Source organism: Diospyros lotus, chromosome 6 (assembly GCF_014633365.1).
Source record: "Diospyros lotus cultivar Yz01 chromosome 6, ASM1463336v1, whole genome shotgun sequence".
In the NCBI taxonomy this organism is placed as follows: domain Eukaryota; kingdom Viridiplantae; phylum Streptophyta; class Magnoliopsida; order Ericales; family Ebenaceae; genus Diospyros; species Diospyros lotus.
Genome location: NC_068343.1, coordinates 1,650,009 through 1,669,529, shown reverse-complemented (window position 1 = coordinate 1,669,529; position 19,521 = coordinate 1,650,009). Strand labels below are relative to the sequence as shown.

Below are 19,521 nucleotides of genomic sequence, written 5' to 3'. Positions count from 1 at the left end.
CATAGCTGCTTTGCAAGCTGAAATGTCTATGTTAACTTTGGCTATCTGCACTGAAGATATTTTTTCTTACAGGTCCTCAAGGTTGTGCAAGAAGTCATGGTTTGTGATCATGTGAAGTTTAGCATTGACCATGCTAATGTTGGAGCTCAAAGTATTCTTCTTCCCTGGGCTCCCACTGTCTATCAGGAATTGGATCTGAAGGTGACAGGAGGTAGCAGACTTTCAAAGTATTTTGCTCTATCTAGTAATAATATGATACCTGCAAGAAGTTAACTAGATACTGGTATATCTGATGGATATCTTATGGCACTGCATATTTTAGGTTGTGCAAAATTGTCCAGCGACTATAAATGGTTTTCTTCAGACATGGCTACAGTATCAGTATCTGCCTATGGGGTTGTGCAGGCGAAGAAGCCTGGAAAAGCTATTATCAAAGTGGTATCCATCTTTGATTCATTCAATTATGATGAGGTAATGAGCAATGTCACATCCACAAATTATATTTGCTTTGCTCTGTTTGACTTGCATCATATTACACCCATGGATCTACTTGTTGAAGTCAGCAAGGTGGATTCTTGATAATTCTTCTTCCGCTTTTTTTTCCCTAGTGGATAATCTCTATTACATTCAACAGTTTTAAAGTTGCCTGAACCATTCTTCATTTGTTTGATGATCGTTTCCTTGGTTTACTATTTACTTGAAACTCTGAATTCAACAGCAAAAGACATTGTTGATGTGAAGCATTTATATTCTGAGGTTAATCACTTCTAGTTTGGCTGCTCTTTGCTTTACCATCTTTTTGAAATACTGTAATATGGTGAACAAATGCATGGCCTTTGGAATATATGCCTGTTCCTACTTACTAACTTATGATAATTCACATTAATTATTTCATTCTACAGTTTCTCCATAATTCACATTAATTATTTCATTCTGCAGTTTCTCGCTAAGCATTATTTGATAATATACTTTCACATAATGCTGGTTCACTATTCTTTGTCCTGTTTTTGCATCTTCTACCATTTTGGATAATCTATGAACTGCTAGTATGTCTCTTCTAATTGATACTACTCATATTAAATAAGTTGAAAACACCATTGTGACCTATTTGAAAAACTGTCTAAATTTTTTGTGCATCTTTGTTTGCCCAGATTCCTGTAAAAGATCTTTTGAGCTGGTTTAAGGGCTTGAATGTTTATATTCAAGATGCCATGAACCTTTGTTTTTGCATCACCAGTCCTTTATTACTCATTCTTGATTGTATGATATGCATAGGTCGTCATTGAGGTTTCCACCCCTTCTTCTATGGTTATGTTACCCAAATTTCCTGTAGAGACTGTTGTAGGGTCACATCTTCAAGCTGCTGTGACATTGAAAGCATCAAATGGTGATTCCATACCTCAGATATTTGGTTTATGTATCTTTGTTGTTGTATTTCTTATTTTTCCTTTGTTGATTTTTGTTTGGTTGTGCAGGTGCCTACTTCTATAGATGTGATGCTTTTAGTTCCTCCATAAAATGGAAAACTGGAAGTCACTTTTTCACATTAGTAAATGTGACCGATGAGTCATTTGCTTTTGACATTCTATATGGTCCTCCATGTGCATCAACCTACATCTATGCTTCTGGTTCTGGTCACACTATGTTACAGGCGGTTCTGACTAAAGAATACTTAGATTTTGACCGTTCTCGTAGTAGTCCTGTTGTTTTAAAAGCTTCTTGGCGCATTGCAGCCCACCCACCACTTACCTTGCATCAGGCAGGTGATGGAAACCAATTCGGTGGTTACTGGTTTGATTTAGCTCAAGCTGAAGCAAATAATCAGCTGGAAAAATTGGATGACTTGTATCTTGTCCCTGGCACATATTTGGATGTTATGCTTCATGGAGGACCAGATCGGTGGGGCCAAGGGGTTGAGTTCATTCACAATGTGGAAACTTTAGATGAACAACACAATTTTTCTAATGATGGAGTTATTATCCATCAAATATCTGCTGGTTATTCTAGCCCTTACAGAATTGCCTGCCTAAAACTAGGAACTTGTGTAAGTTTTTCTGCCTTCTTACCTGCCCGTGTTTCTCATGTACTATTCCATTTTATTCAATTTTTCCCTTGCTTTGAAATTGGAAATAAACCAGAGACTTGTTTTCAAACGTGGAAACTTGGTTGGGGATGACCACCCTCTGCCTACTATCGCAGAAGTGGACCTGATGCTGAGGTGCAGCTTTCCTTCCTCAATTGTCCTAATAGCTGATGAACGTGGTGAGGATTACTCTTTCACCAATCTGGATGAAGAAACATTCTTTTCTGTTTTTCCATCTCCAAATTACTGATATGATTTTCTTAAGTTTTTTAAGAAGTAATTGTTCTCTTATTTGGTTAATTTTCCATGCTTAGTGAATAAACCTGATGTAATTTGGAGCGCAACCAAAGCTGAACGTAATCCAGGGCGAATACGTGTCACCCCTATCACTGTAGCTAATGGGCGCACTATTCGAATATCTGCAGTTGGTATAAGTAATTCTGGAAAAGCATTTGGAAACTCATCTTCTCTCTATTTAAGGTGGGAACTCCACAATTGTGATGGTTTGGCCTATTGGGATGATACATATGATTTAGCAACATCCAAGTCCAGCTGGGAGAGGTTTTTGGCCTTGCAGAATGCATCAGGATTGGTACTCCTGAAACTTTGATCAAAACTGTCATTTTCCTTCTAATAGGTTATTACGTTTTGTTGAGGAGGATACAGCATGAAGTGCTATATTGTTTCTTCCTGAAGTTGGCCCTGTGTATATTTGGTGTTTTTACCTAAGCTTGAGATTGATGGGATCATGAAGGAGTTTTCCTCTCCTCCCTGTTTGTGATTTTGAATATGCAAAAAATGTGCTCTTTCTGTTAGGGATGCAGGTTCTAATGTTTACTATGCCTGTTTATTACAATGTTATATCTGCTGGCCTTTTAATATAATTTGGACTTGCTAACGACGTTTAATTCTTCTAATGTTGTTCAACAGAATTCTTACAAATGCAAGCATTCATCTAAAGATTTCAGGCAATAAAATTAAAGTTGAATTTAGGAGAAAAAATATCTACAATGCTTCCAAAATATCTAACTTAGAAGTTCTGGGATTTGATATTTTAGTGTTTCTTCCTTGCTGCTGGTAATGATTTCATAATTCAACTTGTTTTTTTTTTTAATCATGCTTTCTTGACATTGGGTGGAAAATATTAATTTTTAACTTCGATTGCACTTCGGGATTAATATGAATAGTTTTCACTCATCCGAATATATTTTGGCTCTCAGTGCACTGTTAGTTCTACTGTTGCTGGGTTCTCTGATAACATGAGTGGTTATCATTCTACTATACCATTTCAAAGCTCAGAAGGTGATCTGACAGATACTGTACACTTACAGGTATAAGTTCTCATATACTCCTGATTCCTGGGGCCTCTTGATTGCACTTAACAGTATGAGTGCCTGTAACTCTGCAAGCACAAATAACAGAAATTGAAATTATCACTAGTATGATAATTGTTTTCCGGTGTTACCCAAGTCCTTGATACTGGTTCATTTTCTAATAATCTCTGTACTTATATTTTCATAACAAAATCCCAAATGGATTCCCACTCATAAACATGAGATTGTTTTATGGTGTTCTTTGAGTTCATATTCCCTTGAAAGAAAATTTAAACGCTAGTCCAATGGGACTAGCAATAGATATTTGATGCACCTTGATAGGGGTTCATTATCAAATAATCTTACAACTAGGATTTCCAAACAAATTTCCGAACTCAAGTCATTTTCTTTTCCTCTCAGTTTTCAATTTTTTTTGGTGGAAATATATATATATATATATATATTGTTTAGAAAAATCAAAGTTTTGTTGTTTTGTTCCCATCTCCTTGCCTTAGGTTCATGGTTTGCCCTTATGGTATATCTTGTTTTTCGCTTTACTGATTTTTTTTTTATTTTGAATTATTTTGCTTCTGTTTTTGTGCTCATTGGTTTGTTTTAAATGCAGCTAGTTTCTACTCTGAGAATTGAACCAGAATTTGGTTTGTTATTCTTCCATAATGATGCTAAGGTACACTTTGATGCTAATATCTGTTAAGATTTGCCTGGCTGTTTCCAGTAAATGTCATGTGTAAAGATGTTGTACATGTCTTGTAATGTTTGGTAGATTGCTATGGACTCTTTTCTGATGTGGGCTCATGCTTGTGAGAGGATGCTTTTCTGCTTCTATCTGTTTACGTTTTGCTTATCTGAATCAGATCTGGTTGACAAGCCCATTGATTCATTGATCGGAACTCAGATATAGGTCTGGCCAACAAGCTCAAACCTGTCGGCCAGTCTTTTTCATTTCCTCTTCCTATTTTTTCCCTATAGTCTTTCTACTAGGTGTTCACATCCAGTTTTGTTGGCAAACCCAAATTTGGCTACATTAAAGCAAGATCTACATTTGGAGAAGCCAGACCTGGCTTTGCATAGTGACATCTGGATTTGGTTCAGCCAACCCAGCTGGCATTTTGTGGCAAAGAAGAAGAAGATGAAGCAGGAGAGGGGTTAGCTAGCATAGAATGTTGGGAGACCTTTGGCTATGTTGGGAGAGGTCAGGGGAGGAAAAACAAGGGAAGTCAGGTATCTAGGAGGGTGTGAAGTCAGTGGAAATGGAAGGGAAGAAGGGAATGGGAGGAGGGAAAGAAATTAAAAGAAATGAAATGGAAAAAATGAAATTCCTTTTTGGTGTGTTCTTTATTCCACAATTTTTTAACTTTTGACTTGTTAAAACAAACTACCAAACACCATTTTCTGTTTTTGTTTCCAGAATTCTGAATTTTGAAAAGGGAAGGTTTACAAAACTGTCCCTAAGCTGTCAAATTCTGTTTCTCTCAATAAAATATCACCTTCTATAAAAAAAAAGGAAAAAAGAAAAAAGAAAAGGATTATCACCGCTTTTAGGTTTTATCACCTGATACTCTTGCGTGAGATACTTTTGTTTTGTAAATTTATTTCAAATATTTATCTTTGAATCAAAACTTTATTGGCGCAGATATTTCTAAGAGCATCTCCAATAGGGAGTGGCATCTGGGGTGCCATTTCTATAACCGCCAAAATGGCACCCCAGATTAAAAATCAACCACTCCAATGGGGGTGGCATATGAGGTTGTAAAATGGCAACAATCCTTTTGGAGTGTCATTTTTTGCAACCAATGGAGAGAGAAAAAGGAAGAGATGCAAACTCCAACCGCCATTTCCAACTGCTCTATTTCAACTTTTATTATAAAATATTGATTATTTGAATTTAAAATTTGATAAAAAAATATTAAAATATTAAATGATACCCCTATTTTGGCACCTGCCATTGGAGCAGATTTATTTTTTAGAAGTGTTATAACACTATTCAAAGTTGTAAATAGGTAATTTAGCACTCCAAAATAGCACTCCCCTTTGGAGATGCTCTAAATCTGTCTTATTGATTGTTATATTATAACGCATTTCCTTTGGGTCCTTTCCTTTTCCAGTTAAATCTCTCAATTACTGGAGGGAGCTGTTTTCTGGATGCTGTGGTGAATAATTCTCAAGTTGTAGAAGTGATTCAGCCACCACCACCATCAGGTTTACAGTGCTTGCAGTTGCTGCTGGCTCCTAAAGGACTAGGTGCTGCTCTTGTTACAGTCTATGATATTGGGCTTTCCCCTCCACTTGCTGCTGCTTCATTGGTAATTTTCTCTTTTCATGTGTTCTTCAGATGATTCTGTGTCCTGTTTGAATTTATCAAAAAATTTCCTTCTAGTTTTGCTTGTTGGTCAACTTTCCAATTTTAGTTTGTATACCTCATTTCTAAGAAGGAAAATACAGGTGGTTTCGGGATACCTGTCCCATTCTCAAACAATATAAACAGATTCAATTCTTACACTTCTGTGGTAGTACCTTGATCTCCAGTTATTTATTGTTTGTGTATCACAATAAATGATGTTGCTTATTAAAATCATGGTCTCATTTCTAAATTCTCAAAATTAGAATAATTCTAAGATTACCAAGTGCATGAGGTTCTCACCAATGGGTAATGTGAGGTAAGTTAAGGTAGAATCTCTTAACTTTAGGTTAAATATGAGAAGTAACATACTTCTGCAAAACTTAATAACACCATTTCACTAAAACTATTTCGATTTACACATTGCTTTTAAAATAACCTAACGAGTGGGGGAGGGAGGATTTGGAGAAAATAAGTGATAAAGTTCCCTCACTCCACATTGTGAAACATTGAGTTTGATATGGGGGGATTTCATCAATGACCATATTTTACTTTCACAGTTATGAGTTGCTTAATTTAGCTTATGCATTTTACCAATCATGGTGTTTCACTATCCAGGTTATATCATGATTTAGTTTTGTGGTTCTTGGTGCTTTACATGTTCTACAGATTCGAGTGGCTGATGTAGACTGGATAAAAATTAGTACTCCGGAAGAGTTGAGCCTTATGGTATGTGTAACTAGATGGTTGATTTTGTTTCTTTAATGCTATTATCATTTTCTTATGTAGACTTCCTTTTTCATAGGAAGGAACCTTGCAGTCTATTGATATATTGGCTGGACTTGATGATGGAACTACTTTTGACTCTTCCCAGGTTTGAATACCCGTACATTATCTTCCAGCATATCTCATGGCTAGTGTGTGAGTTTGTTATTAGGGCCATACAGATATTCTGCAGCAAAATTATTAATGTTTAGTCCTTATTTTTAAAAAAGACCCCCCCCCCCCCCCCTACACACAACACAAACACCAACAACCCAAGTACTAACTCCAGGATAAATACCCTGCAGTATGTTTACATGAGTATTCGTATCCATATTGAGGATCATATAGTTGAGCTTGCCGATAGTGATGATTTCCGAAGTAGTGTCAATGGATATGTGAAGGTGCCAAGTTTTCTTATCCGTGCTGGACATATTGGGGTTACCACTCTATATGTGAGTTCAGGAGGTTTTTTTTCTTGTGTAAGTAAATATTTGAGTTTTCAATTGGATACTGGTGAAAAATATTATCCTGGATTTTTAAATTTAGGTCAGTGCACGACAACAATCTGGGCGAGAAATATTCAGTCAACGAATTAAGGTGGAAGTTTATGCACCACCAAAACTACATCCTAGTGATATTTTCCTTGTGCCAGGTGCATCCTATGTGGTAAGTTCCAGAAATTTTCTTCACTTTTCATCCTGTTCTCATGAACTTAGCATCCTTATAATAAAATGGTTATTATTTTGGTTTCTCATTACCATAGAATACCAATATTGTGTTTTCCCTGAGTTGCTATTTTGAGGTAATGTTTCTTCCTTCAGCTCACTGTGAAAGGAGGGCCTACCATTGGTTCTTACGTGGAGTATGCTTGTATGAATGATAAGACTGCAACAGTTCACAAATCTTCAGGAAAATTATCTGCCGTTTCACCTGGGAACACTGTAAGATTTGACATGAATGCACACCCTGAATTTTGTTTAGAATTTCTATCTGTTTCCACACATATGGTTGATTGCAAATGTAATTGTCAACAACAAATAACAAATATTTTCAGCAGGGTCCTTGTGTAAATAAGTCACAGTTATGAGTGGGTTCACAGTATTATCAACTTCTATTGCTGGAACCATACAAACTAACTTCTGATTAAGGTTGCATAGAAACTACTTTATTGATGTCATGTGTTGTTAATTCTTACTGAATTTTCAGGCTTCAATGTTCTATTTGCTGAGGCTTGTTTCCTTTTCCATAATTACGTCCATACCTCAGCAGCTTTCTGAATCTTAAAGACATGTTCAGTTAATCAAAGCCTCAGTTGACAATGACGGTTAATTAGTTCTCCAATTAATGTGGCAACTATTGGACCTAGATCCACCAGCCTAATGGGAGTGCACAAATGGGCATTTTGTCTATGGGTCAGCTTTGGGTAAACTGTGCTTGAAGGAAGAATATTTGTTCTGTTACAGCTAAGATAATTTAGGATCCTTTTGATCTTATTCCTTCCAAACCACTTCATGACTTCTATATAACTCGGATGGAAATAGTTTGGTTGTTATTTTTAGCTATTCATTTACAGTTGAATTAAAATTGCATGTTTATCTAAAACTATATCATTGCTGTCATGTTTCAGACGGTAATTGCAACAGTTTATGGGTATGGAGATGCCATGATTTGTCAGGCACGTGGCCAAGTAAATGTTGGGATCCCTTCGTCTATGATATTGAATGTGCAAAGTGACCAGCTGGCTATCGATCATGAGATGCCTATATTTCCTTATTTTCCTGAGGCAAGAGTTTTTTTTTTTTTTTTTTTTAAATATTTGTATAGTCATCGTTTATTTACAACTATCTTCTTCAAAGTGTTGACATCCAATGGTATTTGCAGGGCAATCTCTTTTCCTTTTACGAGCTCTGTAAGAATTATAAGTGGACTATAGATGACGAGAAGGTCAGATTCTCTAAGGTTTCTCTTTTAACTACTTGTGATTTCTGAATTTGTTGTATACATGAACCATAGATTCATTTTCTGTTTCCCTTTGTTTAGGTATTGAGTTTTGAAGGCATAAATCATTTGCATGACGAGAATTATGGATCTCCAATTGCTGAACTGAAGGAAATTAAATCATCCAGCTATTTGGATGAGAAAGATCTTGGTTTCATTGAAGTGTTACGTGGAAGGTATGTGCAGTTATTCTAGCTTAATGTCTGTTTGGCCAGCAGAATTCTTCACAGTAGAGTACTGCAAATGAGTTGTTGGACATTTCACTGACAATGAAGCAAGGGCTCTTGCATCATAAGTTGATTAACATTGTGCTACACAGATAATCAGAAAGTTGAATTTCTAATCTTGTATCTTATTTAAACCTATCTGCCCAAAATTAACCTTGGACATTTAGTGTCATTTTGGTGTTTAAAATGCTTGCAAATCTCTTGTGGCAACAAAGCTGGCCACCTTTCCCTATTGCGTCTCCCCCTCCCAAATAAATAATAAATAAAGGCACCAAAAAACCAAACTGCTATTTACTATTAGATAGTGCCCTTCTGTTTAGCTGGACTCAGGAATTTCTTAGTGGCTATATAATAATCTTTTATGATGTTCTATGTCTTCTTCTACTCATCCATTATAATTTATTAGCAGTGATATGTTTCCAAAGTTCTGAAACATTCACCTTTACAACCTTTACTCAACTTCTTCCTTTCCCCAGGATAAATGTTGACTGGAAATTTTTGGTTCCTTTTCAGAAGATTTTCCATTTTAGTCTATTTGATTAATTGGTAGAACTTGGAGTCTTGGACCATAATGCAAAGGAAGTTATTTCTAAGCTTCCCTTGAGTTCATCTGGGGAGCCCTTGTACAATGAGGGTCTTTTTGTATCTTCAAGTATTAGGAATTCATTGAAGTTGCTGAACTTGATGCAGAACAGCCTGCAAATAAAGAAGGATCAAAAGCTGATAGAGAAAGATAAAACCTAACTATAATAACAGAAACAACCTAACCCAAAATATGACTAAAATCTGAACAAAACTATGATAAATCAAAATTCTAAATATTATTTCAAATGTTGAATTTTGATAATCATCATTCCCCATGATTTCATGAAAAGATATGTCAAATTGATTCATTTTTAGTACCAGTAAAAGAATAATTAATTTTCACAGTTAAAATTCTTGATTCTTCTCAATGGAATTTTGTGTTAGGCTAGAGACTACATGTTCACTAGCTTTAGTCTAAGATATGATGATTTCACTTCTTTGCATTCAGAATGAGCCCAGAGCGAAATGGTGTGATTTACTTTCCTCTCGGGTAAGATTTCTCCTGAGATCAGAATATACGTATTCCTTTCACTTTCCCAGATAGATGACAAAAAGGAGGGAATGCTTCTATTTTTTATGGGTCTTATGGCACTTATACTATTTTGGCCTGGATCTTGACTTGCCTAGTTGTTCATAGGGCCCTCTATTAGGATGTTTGATGTTGTTTCCAGATTTTTCTTGTTCTTACATGATTGCTTTCTGGTGAAATTCCGTTAATGCATCTAGTTTTGTTGTACTGAAAGTTCATTCCAACTAAACCTTTTCTCCGTGTATGTTATGACCTACCTTGCTTCCATATTCATTTTGCATGATCCTTCTTGTGAGCATAAATGGTAATATGAAAGATAATGGTACCCCACTTTCTAACAGGCTAAGCTTTGAGACAATTTGCCAGTTAGTAAACAGTGTCATAGCAGATGAAAGATCCTATATCATAATCTCCCCACCAACTGATAATTGGGGGTATAAAACATTCATAATTGCGGGATATAGGCATAAGGCTTATTTGAAAATTTATTAAAATAAATTGTAAATGGGGTTAATTGGGGACCAATTTACATTCCTAGTCTAGCCAAGTGCAGAGGCTTGTTGATGGTAAAGTTATTAATAGAAAAGATAAGTTACCTCATCTCTAACAATTAAGCTTTTATATGAGTTGGTAGTTGATATTTTAACTGATTTTGATATGACTCTTGGCAGATCTTCTGGAAAGACAGAGGTTGCAGTATCATTCTCTTGTGATTTTGACTCTTCTGGTTCATTCCCAAAGTCAAGGACTTACACTGCATCTACCTCTCTGTGGGTGATATCTGATCTTCCTCTTGCTCTTGGAGCACAGATGACCTGGGTCCTTCCTCCTCATTACACTTCGTCAAATCTTTTGTCCTTGCCATTTGGTTCTTCTAGCCAATATGATTCTCAGAATCAGAAAAGAGCAATATCTTACTCCATTCTGAGACAATGTGGAGAGAGTGATGCGGTGCAGAATGATGCCATATCAATAGATGGGGACAGAATAAGAACAAAGGACAGCAATAATCTTGCTTGCATTCAAGCAAAAGACAGGTCAACTGGAAGACTTGAAGTGGCATCTTGCATTAGGGTTGCTGAGGTACAAGATCTGTCATCCTATTCATTTTTTGCTATGATGTAGCATATAAGTTAAAACATTGACTTCTGTTTTTGGTATGTTCTTTTGTCCTCCCAACACTTAAAAAAGCAGTGTTGGAAGAAGACGACAATCTGATTTTCTGAGTATCAAATGTGATTCTCATTATTGGTCACTTGCATCAATGAAAGTTTTATGGAGTTTGTAGTCCCCAATTTTGCAAACAGTGATTGAATTCTGGTTTTCAGCCTCCCTGCCCTCCCTCCTCTTGTCCCCACCCCAACCATGGTTCTACTGATGCTAGGAGGAAAATTATATCTGAGTAAAGAGAGGAGGAGAGCTTGGACTTTGAGAACAACATTGCAGGAATGATTATGTGTAGATGAACAGGACAGGATGTTGTTATTTTATCATGTCAAATGGGGAAAAAAAACGCAGGATTATTTGAAATTATGCATCCACATATTGAGTTTTCAGTATGAACTTTTGTAGATAGAATTGTAAACATTTAAACCTTTCACAAATCCTCAAGTAAACATGTGAGTTACCATGTTACCTGGATGTTACAAAAGCAACAGTGCATACCTATTTCCAATATTATCTGATGCAACTAATTGCTTACCATTAACTGTTAGATCCTTGTATCTATGGTTCACTATGCAATATTTATGCAATAATGAAATCATTTCTTTCACTTTAGATTAAAGAAAAGCTAAAAAGATAAGTGCCTGTTTATTTAGCCTGAGCAGATTGATTTTGGATGACTGAGAATATGCATTTTTGAGTCTGCATTATGGGCCAAAAAGTCATCTGCATTGATCCTTGTGCTGTTTTGGTTTTCAATTGAGATTTGCATGGATGGTTTAGACATTTTTTTTTCAATGCTTCAGCAACTCACTGCTGTACTGGTGCTTTATTTTGCTATCAGGTGTCTCAAATAAGGATTGCCACTAACAACTTCCGTAGAATTGATCTTGCTGTTGGTTCTGAACTTGAGATTCCTGTAAGCTATTGTGATATACTAGGTAAGTCATGTTCATTGATGTGATTTGTCCTTGTCATCCTACATATTCTGGATGGCATCTGATACAACAACTTGCTTTCAACTAGGGATCCCTTTTCATGAGGCTTATAATGCCACTTCATTTGATGCTGAAAGTAACTATCCTGATACTGTCTCCATTAATTTTACAAATGATGGCAATGGGAATATCCGACTTAAGGTCTGTTGATATTAACTATATTGTGTTTATCTTTTACTCAATTTTGTTCCACTTCATGCTCAATGCTAAGGTAATAAATAGCATTATGTAGTCATTACCTCTTGTAGGTTTCTGTTGTTAATTGGTCAGGATAGTTTCATGCATGCAACCAAATCTTATGTACAGAAATTTATTACACCTAGATGATAGCCTTGCTTCATCTCCAGCTTTCTGTTTGGCCATAGCATAACTCTCATCTATGTCTTATTCCTGGTTGAAGGCAATGCGTCATGGGAGAGCTCTTGTGCGAGTATCATTCAACAATAATCCCAAGAAATCTGACTATGTGATGGTAATGGCTGACCCCTTTTTCCAATCTTGGGATATGTATCCTGAAAAGCTAAAATATTTTCTCTCACAGGATATCAGAATCTCTCTCTTCCTAAAGGTATCTGAAACTCAATGTTGAAAAGAAAACTACAGGAGAAAGGTTACTTTGCATGCTCATGTCCCTAACGTGGTTTATCTCCTAGAATTTATTCAAAATATTAGCACTCATTTTCACATGATTAGTTGGTTAGTCTTAGTGTATGGTCATTCAATTGCACACGTGTACCCCCACAAATGGTTAACCTTTTTCATTATTTGTGAACGCCCCTCCATATTGGTGACAGATTTGCTCTGGGCTCTATGTATGCCAGGGCGTTGTTGTGGATAATATGGTTTGAGTCCAGTAGACAAGCTACTGGTAGAAGTTGAAAATTTAAGTGAATGCTGTGAACCATGGGCTGATGATGTTATTTGGTGCAATCTAATTGCAAACCTGCCAAGGAATTTATTTTTAATCACTCAATATTTTGTTCCTCTGATTGTTTTTCAAGTAGAAGGATAATTCTAGTTTTGGGCTGCACATGGGCATGGCAACATTTGAGCGTATTAATTATTTCTTTTTTCATTTGAATATGTTTGGAGGTTTAAAAATAATGAGTATTTCTTTTGTTGCTGCTGCTGTATTTTTATTTTTTTTTTCCTTTTTTCCTCTTTGCTGCTTGTAGGGAAGCCTTTTACTTTTGGTGTTTAGTCATGTGGCTACCTATGAAACTTTAGACTCACTGTTGCATTGCCAATTTTCATCAGGTCTCAGTTGGTGCTCATTTATATCCTCAGAATCCAGTCCTTCAACTTGGAAGCCAGCTTAACTTCAGCGTGAAAGGTTGGTATATGATGAAGGTTTGACTTTATTTTCAGTTAGTCAGAACTAATCTTAAGTGGCTATGTTTCATGCAAACTTCCATTGAGTAATCATGTTCCATCCATTGGGTTGCAATTTTTGTCTTTGAATTTCAACTGTCTTTCCCTTTTCTTTTTACAAGAGTAGAGTACTAACTAAAGTCACCTTAAAAATGGGCAAACTTTGTGATGGTTCTGAAAGCTTCAAGAGCTTTCCCGTTTTAGTGCTCTTGGGTATATTATCTTGATGGGTTGCTTTTCAATACTGAAATATTCTTCCTTGCCATTTCCATGGATGTATGTGAAAAAAGAATATGTAGTTTGTACTTTTGCGCCCCGCCCCACTATCTGTTATCTTGGCTTTTTGCATGCCTAATTTGATGGTCCAGTGGAGATTCAGATATTTACATATGGTAATTTGATGTTTCTGTGTGCTGTATAAAATAAATTTGCAAAGGAATTAGGGGAATATGAACTTGCAGGATAATTCTGTAGATGTGTAAAGAATTTTTCCCAAATCTGAGTTATCGGATTATAATTTTTGGTGCAAAAGTGACAGCAGGAGAAAATGGGAATGCATCTACATAACAGGTTGGGATGTTCACTTGAACATAATGCTGGATGGTGCGGCTCTCCTTATGGATCCAAATTGTTTTCATTTTAGCAGTACTAACAGACCTTAAATTGATTGAAGTTACATGTTTCTGATGTTTAAGAAGCCTTATTAATTGCATTAGGCAGTTAAGATTCTTATGTTTGAAACTGACAAAATATTTTTGTTATCTTTTTTTTTTTTTCTCAAACAAAATGGGCAAATTATTACTCTGTTATTTTCTTTTCATGGTAGGAATAAATGATCAAGTGTCTGGCGGGTGGTTTAGTTCTAACGGAAGTGTTCTATCTGTGGACTTGACATCTGGAAAAGCTGAAGCCGTGGGGGAAGGTAGTACTCAAGGTATTGAAGACATTTTTTTGTTTCCTGTCTTAGATTTTACAGGGACTTCTTTAATGGATTTCTTTCTCTTGACTTTGTACTGGTTTGAATGTGATTGAGCTGGCTTACCTTCCCTGGAACTTCTTTCTTCATTGAACAGTGATCTTTGAAGATTCAAGTTTGAAACTGCAAACATCAGTTACAGTGTTGAAAGGGGATATTGTATCAATTAATGCTCCTATAGATGTGTTAACAAACGTCCCATTCCCAGCAAAAGGATATAGCTTCCCTCTGAAATTCAGGTTTGTAAGTTGGCTCTTTGGGTCCTCAACATCTAGAATTTAGGATATTTTCGTCATTTTGTGCATGTTAACAGAATGTTGCATTAAATAATTTCTTTATATGTGATTTTGGTTGTGCATGTTTTGTAATTTGTAAAATTGTCTTCAGATGATGTAGCAATTTATTTCTTCATAGTCATATGCTATAGAGCATAGTCTCACAGGTTCTCATTCTAAAAGCAATTGCTATTAGGTGTGGGCCCAAAATCCTATATACTCATGTGGCATTATATCCCTAACTTTGTAGGGGGTGACATTCTCCCTTAGCCAATCATGCGATGCTCTCGTTACTGGGTCCCGCTTACCAGGGAGTGGAGTACCTACCTTGACTTGAGTCTACCTTAACTATGGTGTTTCTGACGGTCCCCATAGTAAAAGTAGAGGAATGGTGCACTTAGATCTCACTCTAATAATCGCTTTGTCACAAGATCACATCTTAAAAGCAATTGCTATTAGGCGTGGTTGGCCCAAGATCTTATATGCCCATGTGGCATTCATGTCTAACTGATGTGGGACTCACTAGTCATAGTTGTCAAAGATGCAAGGCACAAAGAGTTCTTGGAGCCATGGTGCAATGCGCAAGGCCCACATTTATTCAAACTCTATATAATATGTAATTTTCCCCATCATCAAATTGAAGTCCAAATAAGTTGTGTTTTGCTATTGTAAATGTTGGTTTCACAGTATAAACCATAGCCATATCAATTATATTCATTCACTGCTGTCTCATGAAATTTTCATATGAAGATGGTGTTGGAATTTTATCCCATCATTCCCTCACTAGAGGGTTGCTTCAAGAAGGGCACCCAACATAAAATTTTGCTACAATGTCCTTTTGTGTGAATTTGTATTGTCAATGCGACTTTTAGAAGTCAATTGACACCATGAATGCTATGTCACTGACCATAACTTGGTTAGGATAAGGTGCAACTGATGATGATGATTAAATTGAAGGTCAAACTCTCTCTTTATCCAACATTTAAACATTTTCTTCTTCATCCTTCCAAATTAGTCTCTTCCTCATCTATAAGCTGCAATTGAGTAGGACCCAAATGCACATCTTTTTTTTCATGTAGGATTTGTATCAAGAATGAAAGTTAATGGAAGTCACCCCTTCTATTCCGCTTTGTTTAATTGTTGTTTGCTTGTTCTTTTTACATTATATATGACATGCCAATCTCTTTGCAAGCTTTCATTTCAGTATTTTGTTGTTTTTCTGGTGAATGTTCATGTCCTTGATATGTTTGTTTTACTGTGAAGTGATTCTCAGCACAAGTATGAAGTTCCTCAAAATGGTGTGCAAGTACTATATGATTGCAGGGTGGACCCGTCTTTTGTTGGGTTTGTTCCTATAATCCTCTATACTCATGCCTTGCCACAGTTTAACTAATATGTGGTTTAATCCTTGTACATGGTTTTCATTCTTGTGGATTGTAGATATGCAAAGCCATGGAAAGATCTCGACACTGGTAATTCATATTGCCTCTTCTTCCCATACTCTCCAGAGCATCTAGCACACTCTGCACCCAAGTTAAAAGTCATGGGACAGGGCATATCTGTTTCTGTAGCTGTTTCCATACGAGGAACCAACCAGATCTCTGGATCTGCATCTGCCCTCTTTGTTGGAGGGTTTTCCATCTTAGAGATGGATAAGGTAATATAATCCATCTATATTTTACATATTTATTTGCACAAATAGTTCCCGATCACATTAGCTCCTTTCAAGCACCCACATCAATTTGACTGCTTTGGATTCTTCTTTGTATAAACGGTGATCTCTAAACCAATCTCTTGGAATTGTATGCACAACTACCATGAGGCGGAACTTAAGTTGGAGCATTTATAGCATGGTGTCTAATGTTGGAATTCTTTGTTCTGTTTCAGAACTCAATGCGGTTGAATTTGACAGCAGGCTCTAACAGGAGCATTATAACCATTGTGGGGAATACAGGTAAAGGGATGGAATATCTTCTTATTCATCTTTTTCTCTTCATTTTTTATTTTAATTTATTTATTGTGTCGAGGGCGAGCCTTGGTAACAATGATAAGTTTTCTCCTATGTAATTGGAAGGTCACTTGTTTGAGTTCTGAAAACAGTCTCCTTGCAAAAAGGGAAGGGAAAGCCCTGCCTTCAAATACAATCCTCCCCGATTCTGGTCTCATGTGGTGGGGACACCTTTTTAATTTTATGTATTTTGCTCATTAGGATTCTGACCTATAAGTTTAACAATTCAAATATTTGCCTAAACCAATGTGCTATCTTCTTTGAGATCAGGCTCTCTGTTCTGGAAAACGTGAACAAAGTCCTAGTTGATAATGTGTCAGCCGTTGTTTAATGAAATAGAGAGTTTTGGAGTATTATCCCGCCCCTCAACTTTCACTCCGTGCTGTTACCAACACCTGGCTCTCCTTGTCAATTTGTATACATGTTGACAGTTGGTTTGCTAATTTTTGAATGATACTTTCTGGACTTTCTAAGTAGCGGAAATTATTCCTTTTAAAGGTATATTTGAAAGATGGGATGTCCATATCATTTATGGCTACTTCCCGAAAAATGTACATCTTTTATCACAATCAGTTCACTTGAATCATTTCTGCCTCTCTTTCCCTTTACTAAATTGCCTGAGTTCTTTAAAGGACTTCACATTCTGTTTTATTGGAAGGAGTTAAAGAGTCATAATTCGTCTAGCAAACTTCTAATTTGAAGCCAACCCCATAAGTATGGGAATATTATAGTTGGTGTAAATATTATTTACTTCTTGTGTTACCTTTACGGAATGGGTTATTTCTTATTGTCAGTTCTCATTTTCCTTGTTGCTTCTGGGATGCTTTAATGACCTCCTTTTTCATGTACTAGAATTAGACCTTTGACCTGCAAAATTTGCCATCAGTAATGGTTTATAAATCTGTATCATTGATGAACTTGCCATGGGTTCTCTGATGTAGATGTTGAAGTTCACTGGCAAGACCGGAATCACTTGTTGATCAATCCTATACGTACAGAAGAACTAGAGGTTGGAGGGCATGTACAATATGAGGTGAATGGTTTCCCTTCTTTATACGGCAGATATACGTGATGGAACTTTTTCTGCGGTAGTGCAAATATTTTTGTTTCCCTCTGCCCTTCATTTGGTTTTCTGACCTTATTTAGTGTTGTATCCCATCCCTAATCCATAACTGAAAAATGATTGAAAACATGGATGAATATCCGTTCTTGAATTCATATGAATATATATTTTGAAGGGAAAAGATTAATATTTATTTTAAGGCAAATGCAAAGCCAAGATTTTTGTATGACCATACTATAAAAGATAGAATTAGAAATGGATTTATTTGTAATAAGATTAGAGTGGCTCTTATTAAAGATAAGATGTAAAAGACACAAGTAAGATGATTTGGTTATTCAAGAAGAAGACCAATTTAGGCTCTCCTGTGAGGAGTGTATGAAATGGAACAAGTTTTCTGGGATCAAGGCTTGATATATATATATATATATATATATATTTTAAGTCACGAGACTCAGATAGAAAGCTGTTTTCGAGTGCAAGAATTCCAGAGTTGGGTTGGACAAAACATCATAATCTCTGCTCTGGGCACGAACTGTTTGGCTAATCCATTCATTTTGATGGTTCTGGCAGGTCAAAGCGATTGGGCCTCAAGAATTCAAAGATAAAGTAATCATCACACTCCCAGCCAACAGTATGCATCTTATCTTAGTACCTTACTTTTATAACTAACCTTTTCCTGGTCCTATGAATTTATGCATGATTCAGTGTGGCAGTGAGACATACGCCTCGTGTTATTTTCAGGTCAAAGAGTGGAAATTGATGTCAACTATGAACCTGGAGGGAGAGCTGCATCAGGAATGGCCAGTAACGTCGTCTTATGGAGCGGCATACTTGTGAGCACTGTCATTCTGATGGCGACTGTTACCCTTTTCATTTTTTGCCTCGACAGACCAGACAGATTGCGACCACCCACAGCTCCTGCGACTCCTATAGTCACCGCTTTAGCCACACCTGTTCGTGGCAGCCCGGGTGCTGTGGTCGAACACTCTCCTCGCACTCCCCAGCCATTCATAGAGTATGTGAGGAGGACAATAGATGAAACTCCATACTACAGACGAGAAGGGAGGAGGAGGATGGTTAATCCACAGAATACTTTCTAGATCCGTTGCAAGGCCACCCTTCCTTTTGTGCATCCTTGTAGCTGTAGCTGTAGCTGTGTTATCAAGTTAGATGGATAGGCCATCCCTTTTGAACAAGTTGCCTTAATGAAATTTTGGTATATTCGCTGCTGTATTATCTATCTTAGTTATATAGGCACTCTCTCTGTACTTGTCTTAGGTGTAATCTGTTGCAACTTGCCATCCTCTTTCGATTGTGTTTGTTGTGCAATTCATGCTCCACAAACTTGCTCTCTTGCCGATGTATGAACAATTGAACTTCTTTTTTTCTTTTAAATGCAGTCCTAAATAAACCCGCTTATGATCGGTCATGCATGTGTCAGTCCCGGCATTGTCTTTTTAAACAGTAGTTATGGTTTAAACTGAACATCTCTTGACGGGGCAGTGATTTAAAGACATACATTCAGTGTATCTTCCGCCCGCCATCCTTTGCAGTGATTCAACTCTATCAGTGGGGGGCGGTGCTCGTCGGTGGGCTTAATCATCATTTCCTTTTAAAATAAAAGAATACTATTGCCTGCATATACAAAGATATATAAAATCTTGATTGTATGAGACCTTGTAAGTAATATATAAAAAAAAATTGAATACTTTTTGAGTCTTTAATAATTATAAAATATAATGTTTATTTTTTATTATGTAAAATATTGAGATTTGATATTTTAAATAGTAAAAGTTACTGTTTTAAT

General features: G+C 36.5%; 1 protein-coding gene across 5 annotated transcripts in view; it reads left to right on the top strand.

Moving 5' to 3' along the window:
• The window catches only part of LOC127803386 (nuclear pore complex protein GP210), a 43,461-nt gene extending 24,320 nt beyond the window's left edge, over window positions 1–19,141 (top strand). For 3 of the 5 annotated variants that reach the window (XM_052339578.1, XM_052339576.1, XM_052339580.1), the window contains 31 exons: window positions 73–211; window positions 323–471; window positions 1,276–1,387; window positions 1,476–2,044; window positions 2,139–2,262; window positions 2,398–2,675; window positions 3,304–3,414; window positions 4,022–4,084; window positions 5,523–5,720; window positions 6,425–6,484; window positions 6,561–6,629; window positions 6,826–6,972; window positions 7,067–7,186; window positions 7,342–7,461; window positions 8,148–8,303; window positions 8,402–8,464; window positions 8,561–8,694; window positions 9,779–9,820; window positions 10,531–10,942; window positions 11,868–11,964; window positions 12,050–12,162; window positions 12,422–12,493; window positions 13,279–13,354; window positions 14,219–14,326; window positions 14,466–14,607; window positions 15,907–15,987; window positions 16,084–16,300; window positions 16,531–16,597; window positions 17,593–17,684; window positions 18,285–18,345; window positions 18,456–19,141. In XM_052339578.1, the coding sequence (XP_052195538.1) occupies window positions 73–211; window positions 323–471; window positions 1,276–1,387; window positions 1,476–2,044; window positions 2,139–2,262; window positions 2,398–2,675; window positions 3,304–3,414; window positions 4,022–4,084; window positions 5,523–5,720; window positions 6,425–6,484; window positions 6,561–6,629; window positions 6,826–6,972; window positions 7,067–7,186; window positions 7,342–7,461; window positions 8,148–8,303; window positions 8,402–8,464; window positions 8,561–8,694; window positions 9,779–9,820; window positions 10,531–10,942; window positions 11,868–11,964; window positions 12,050–12,162; window positions 12,422–12,493; window positions 13,279–13,354; window positions 14,219–14,326; window positions 14,466–14,607; window positions 15,907–15,987; window positions 16,084–16,300; window positions 16,531–16,597; window positions 17,593–17,684; window positions 18,285–18,345; window positions 18,456–18,814 (4,551 nt within the window). In that variant the 3' untranslated portion in view covers window positions 18,815–19,141. Of the gene's footprint in view, window positions 1–72; window positions 212–322; window positions 472–1,275; window positions 1,388–1,475; window positions 2,045–2,138; window positions 2,263–2,397; window positions 2,676–3,303; window positions 3,415–4,021; window positions 4,085–5,522; window positions 5,721–6,424; window positions 6,485–6,560; window positions 6,630–6,825; window positions 6,973–7,066; window positions 7,187–7,341; window positions 7,462–8,147; window positions 8,304–8,401; window positions 8,465–8,560; window positions 8,695–9,778; window positions 9,821–10,530; window positions 10,943–11,867; window positions 11,965–12,049; window positions 12,163–12,421; window positions 12,494–13,278; window positions 13,355–14,218; window positions 14,327–14,465; window positions 14,608–15,906; window positions 15,988–16,083; window positions 16,301–16,530; window positions 16,598–17,592; window positions 17,685–18,284; window positions 18,346–18,455 lie in introns of those variants that run through there. The other 2 variants (XM_052339577.1, XM_052339579.1) reach the window with 2 other exon arrangements.
• The last annotated feature ends 380 nt before the right edge of the window (window positions 19,142–19,521 follow it).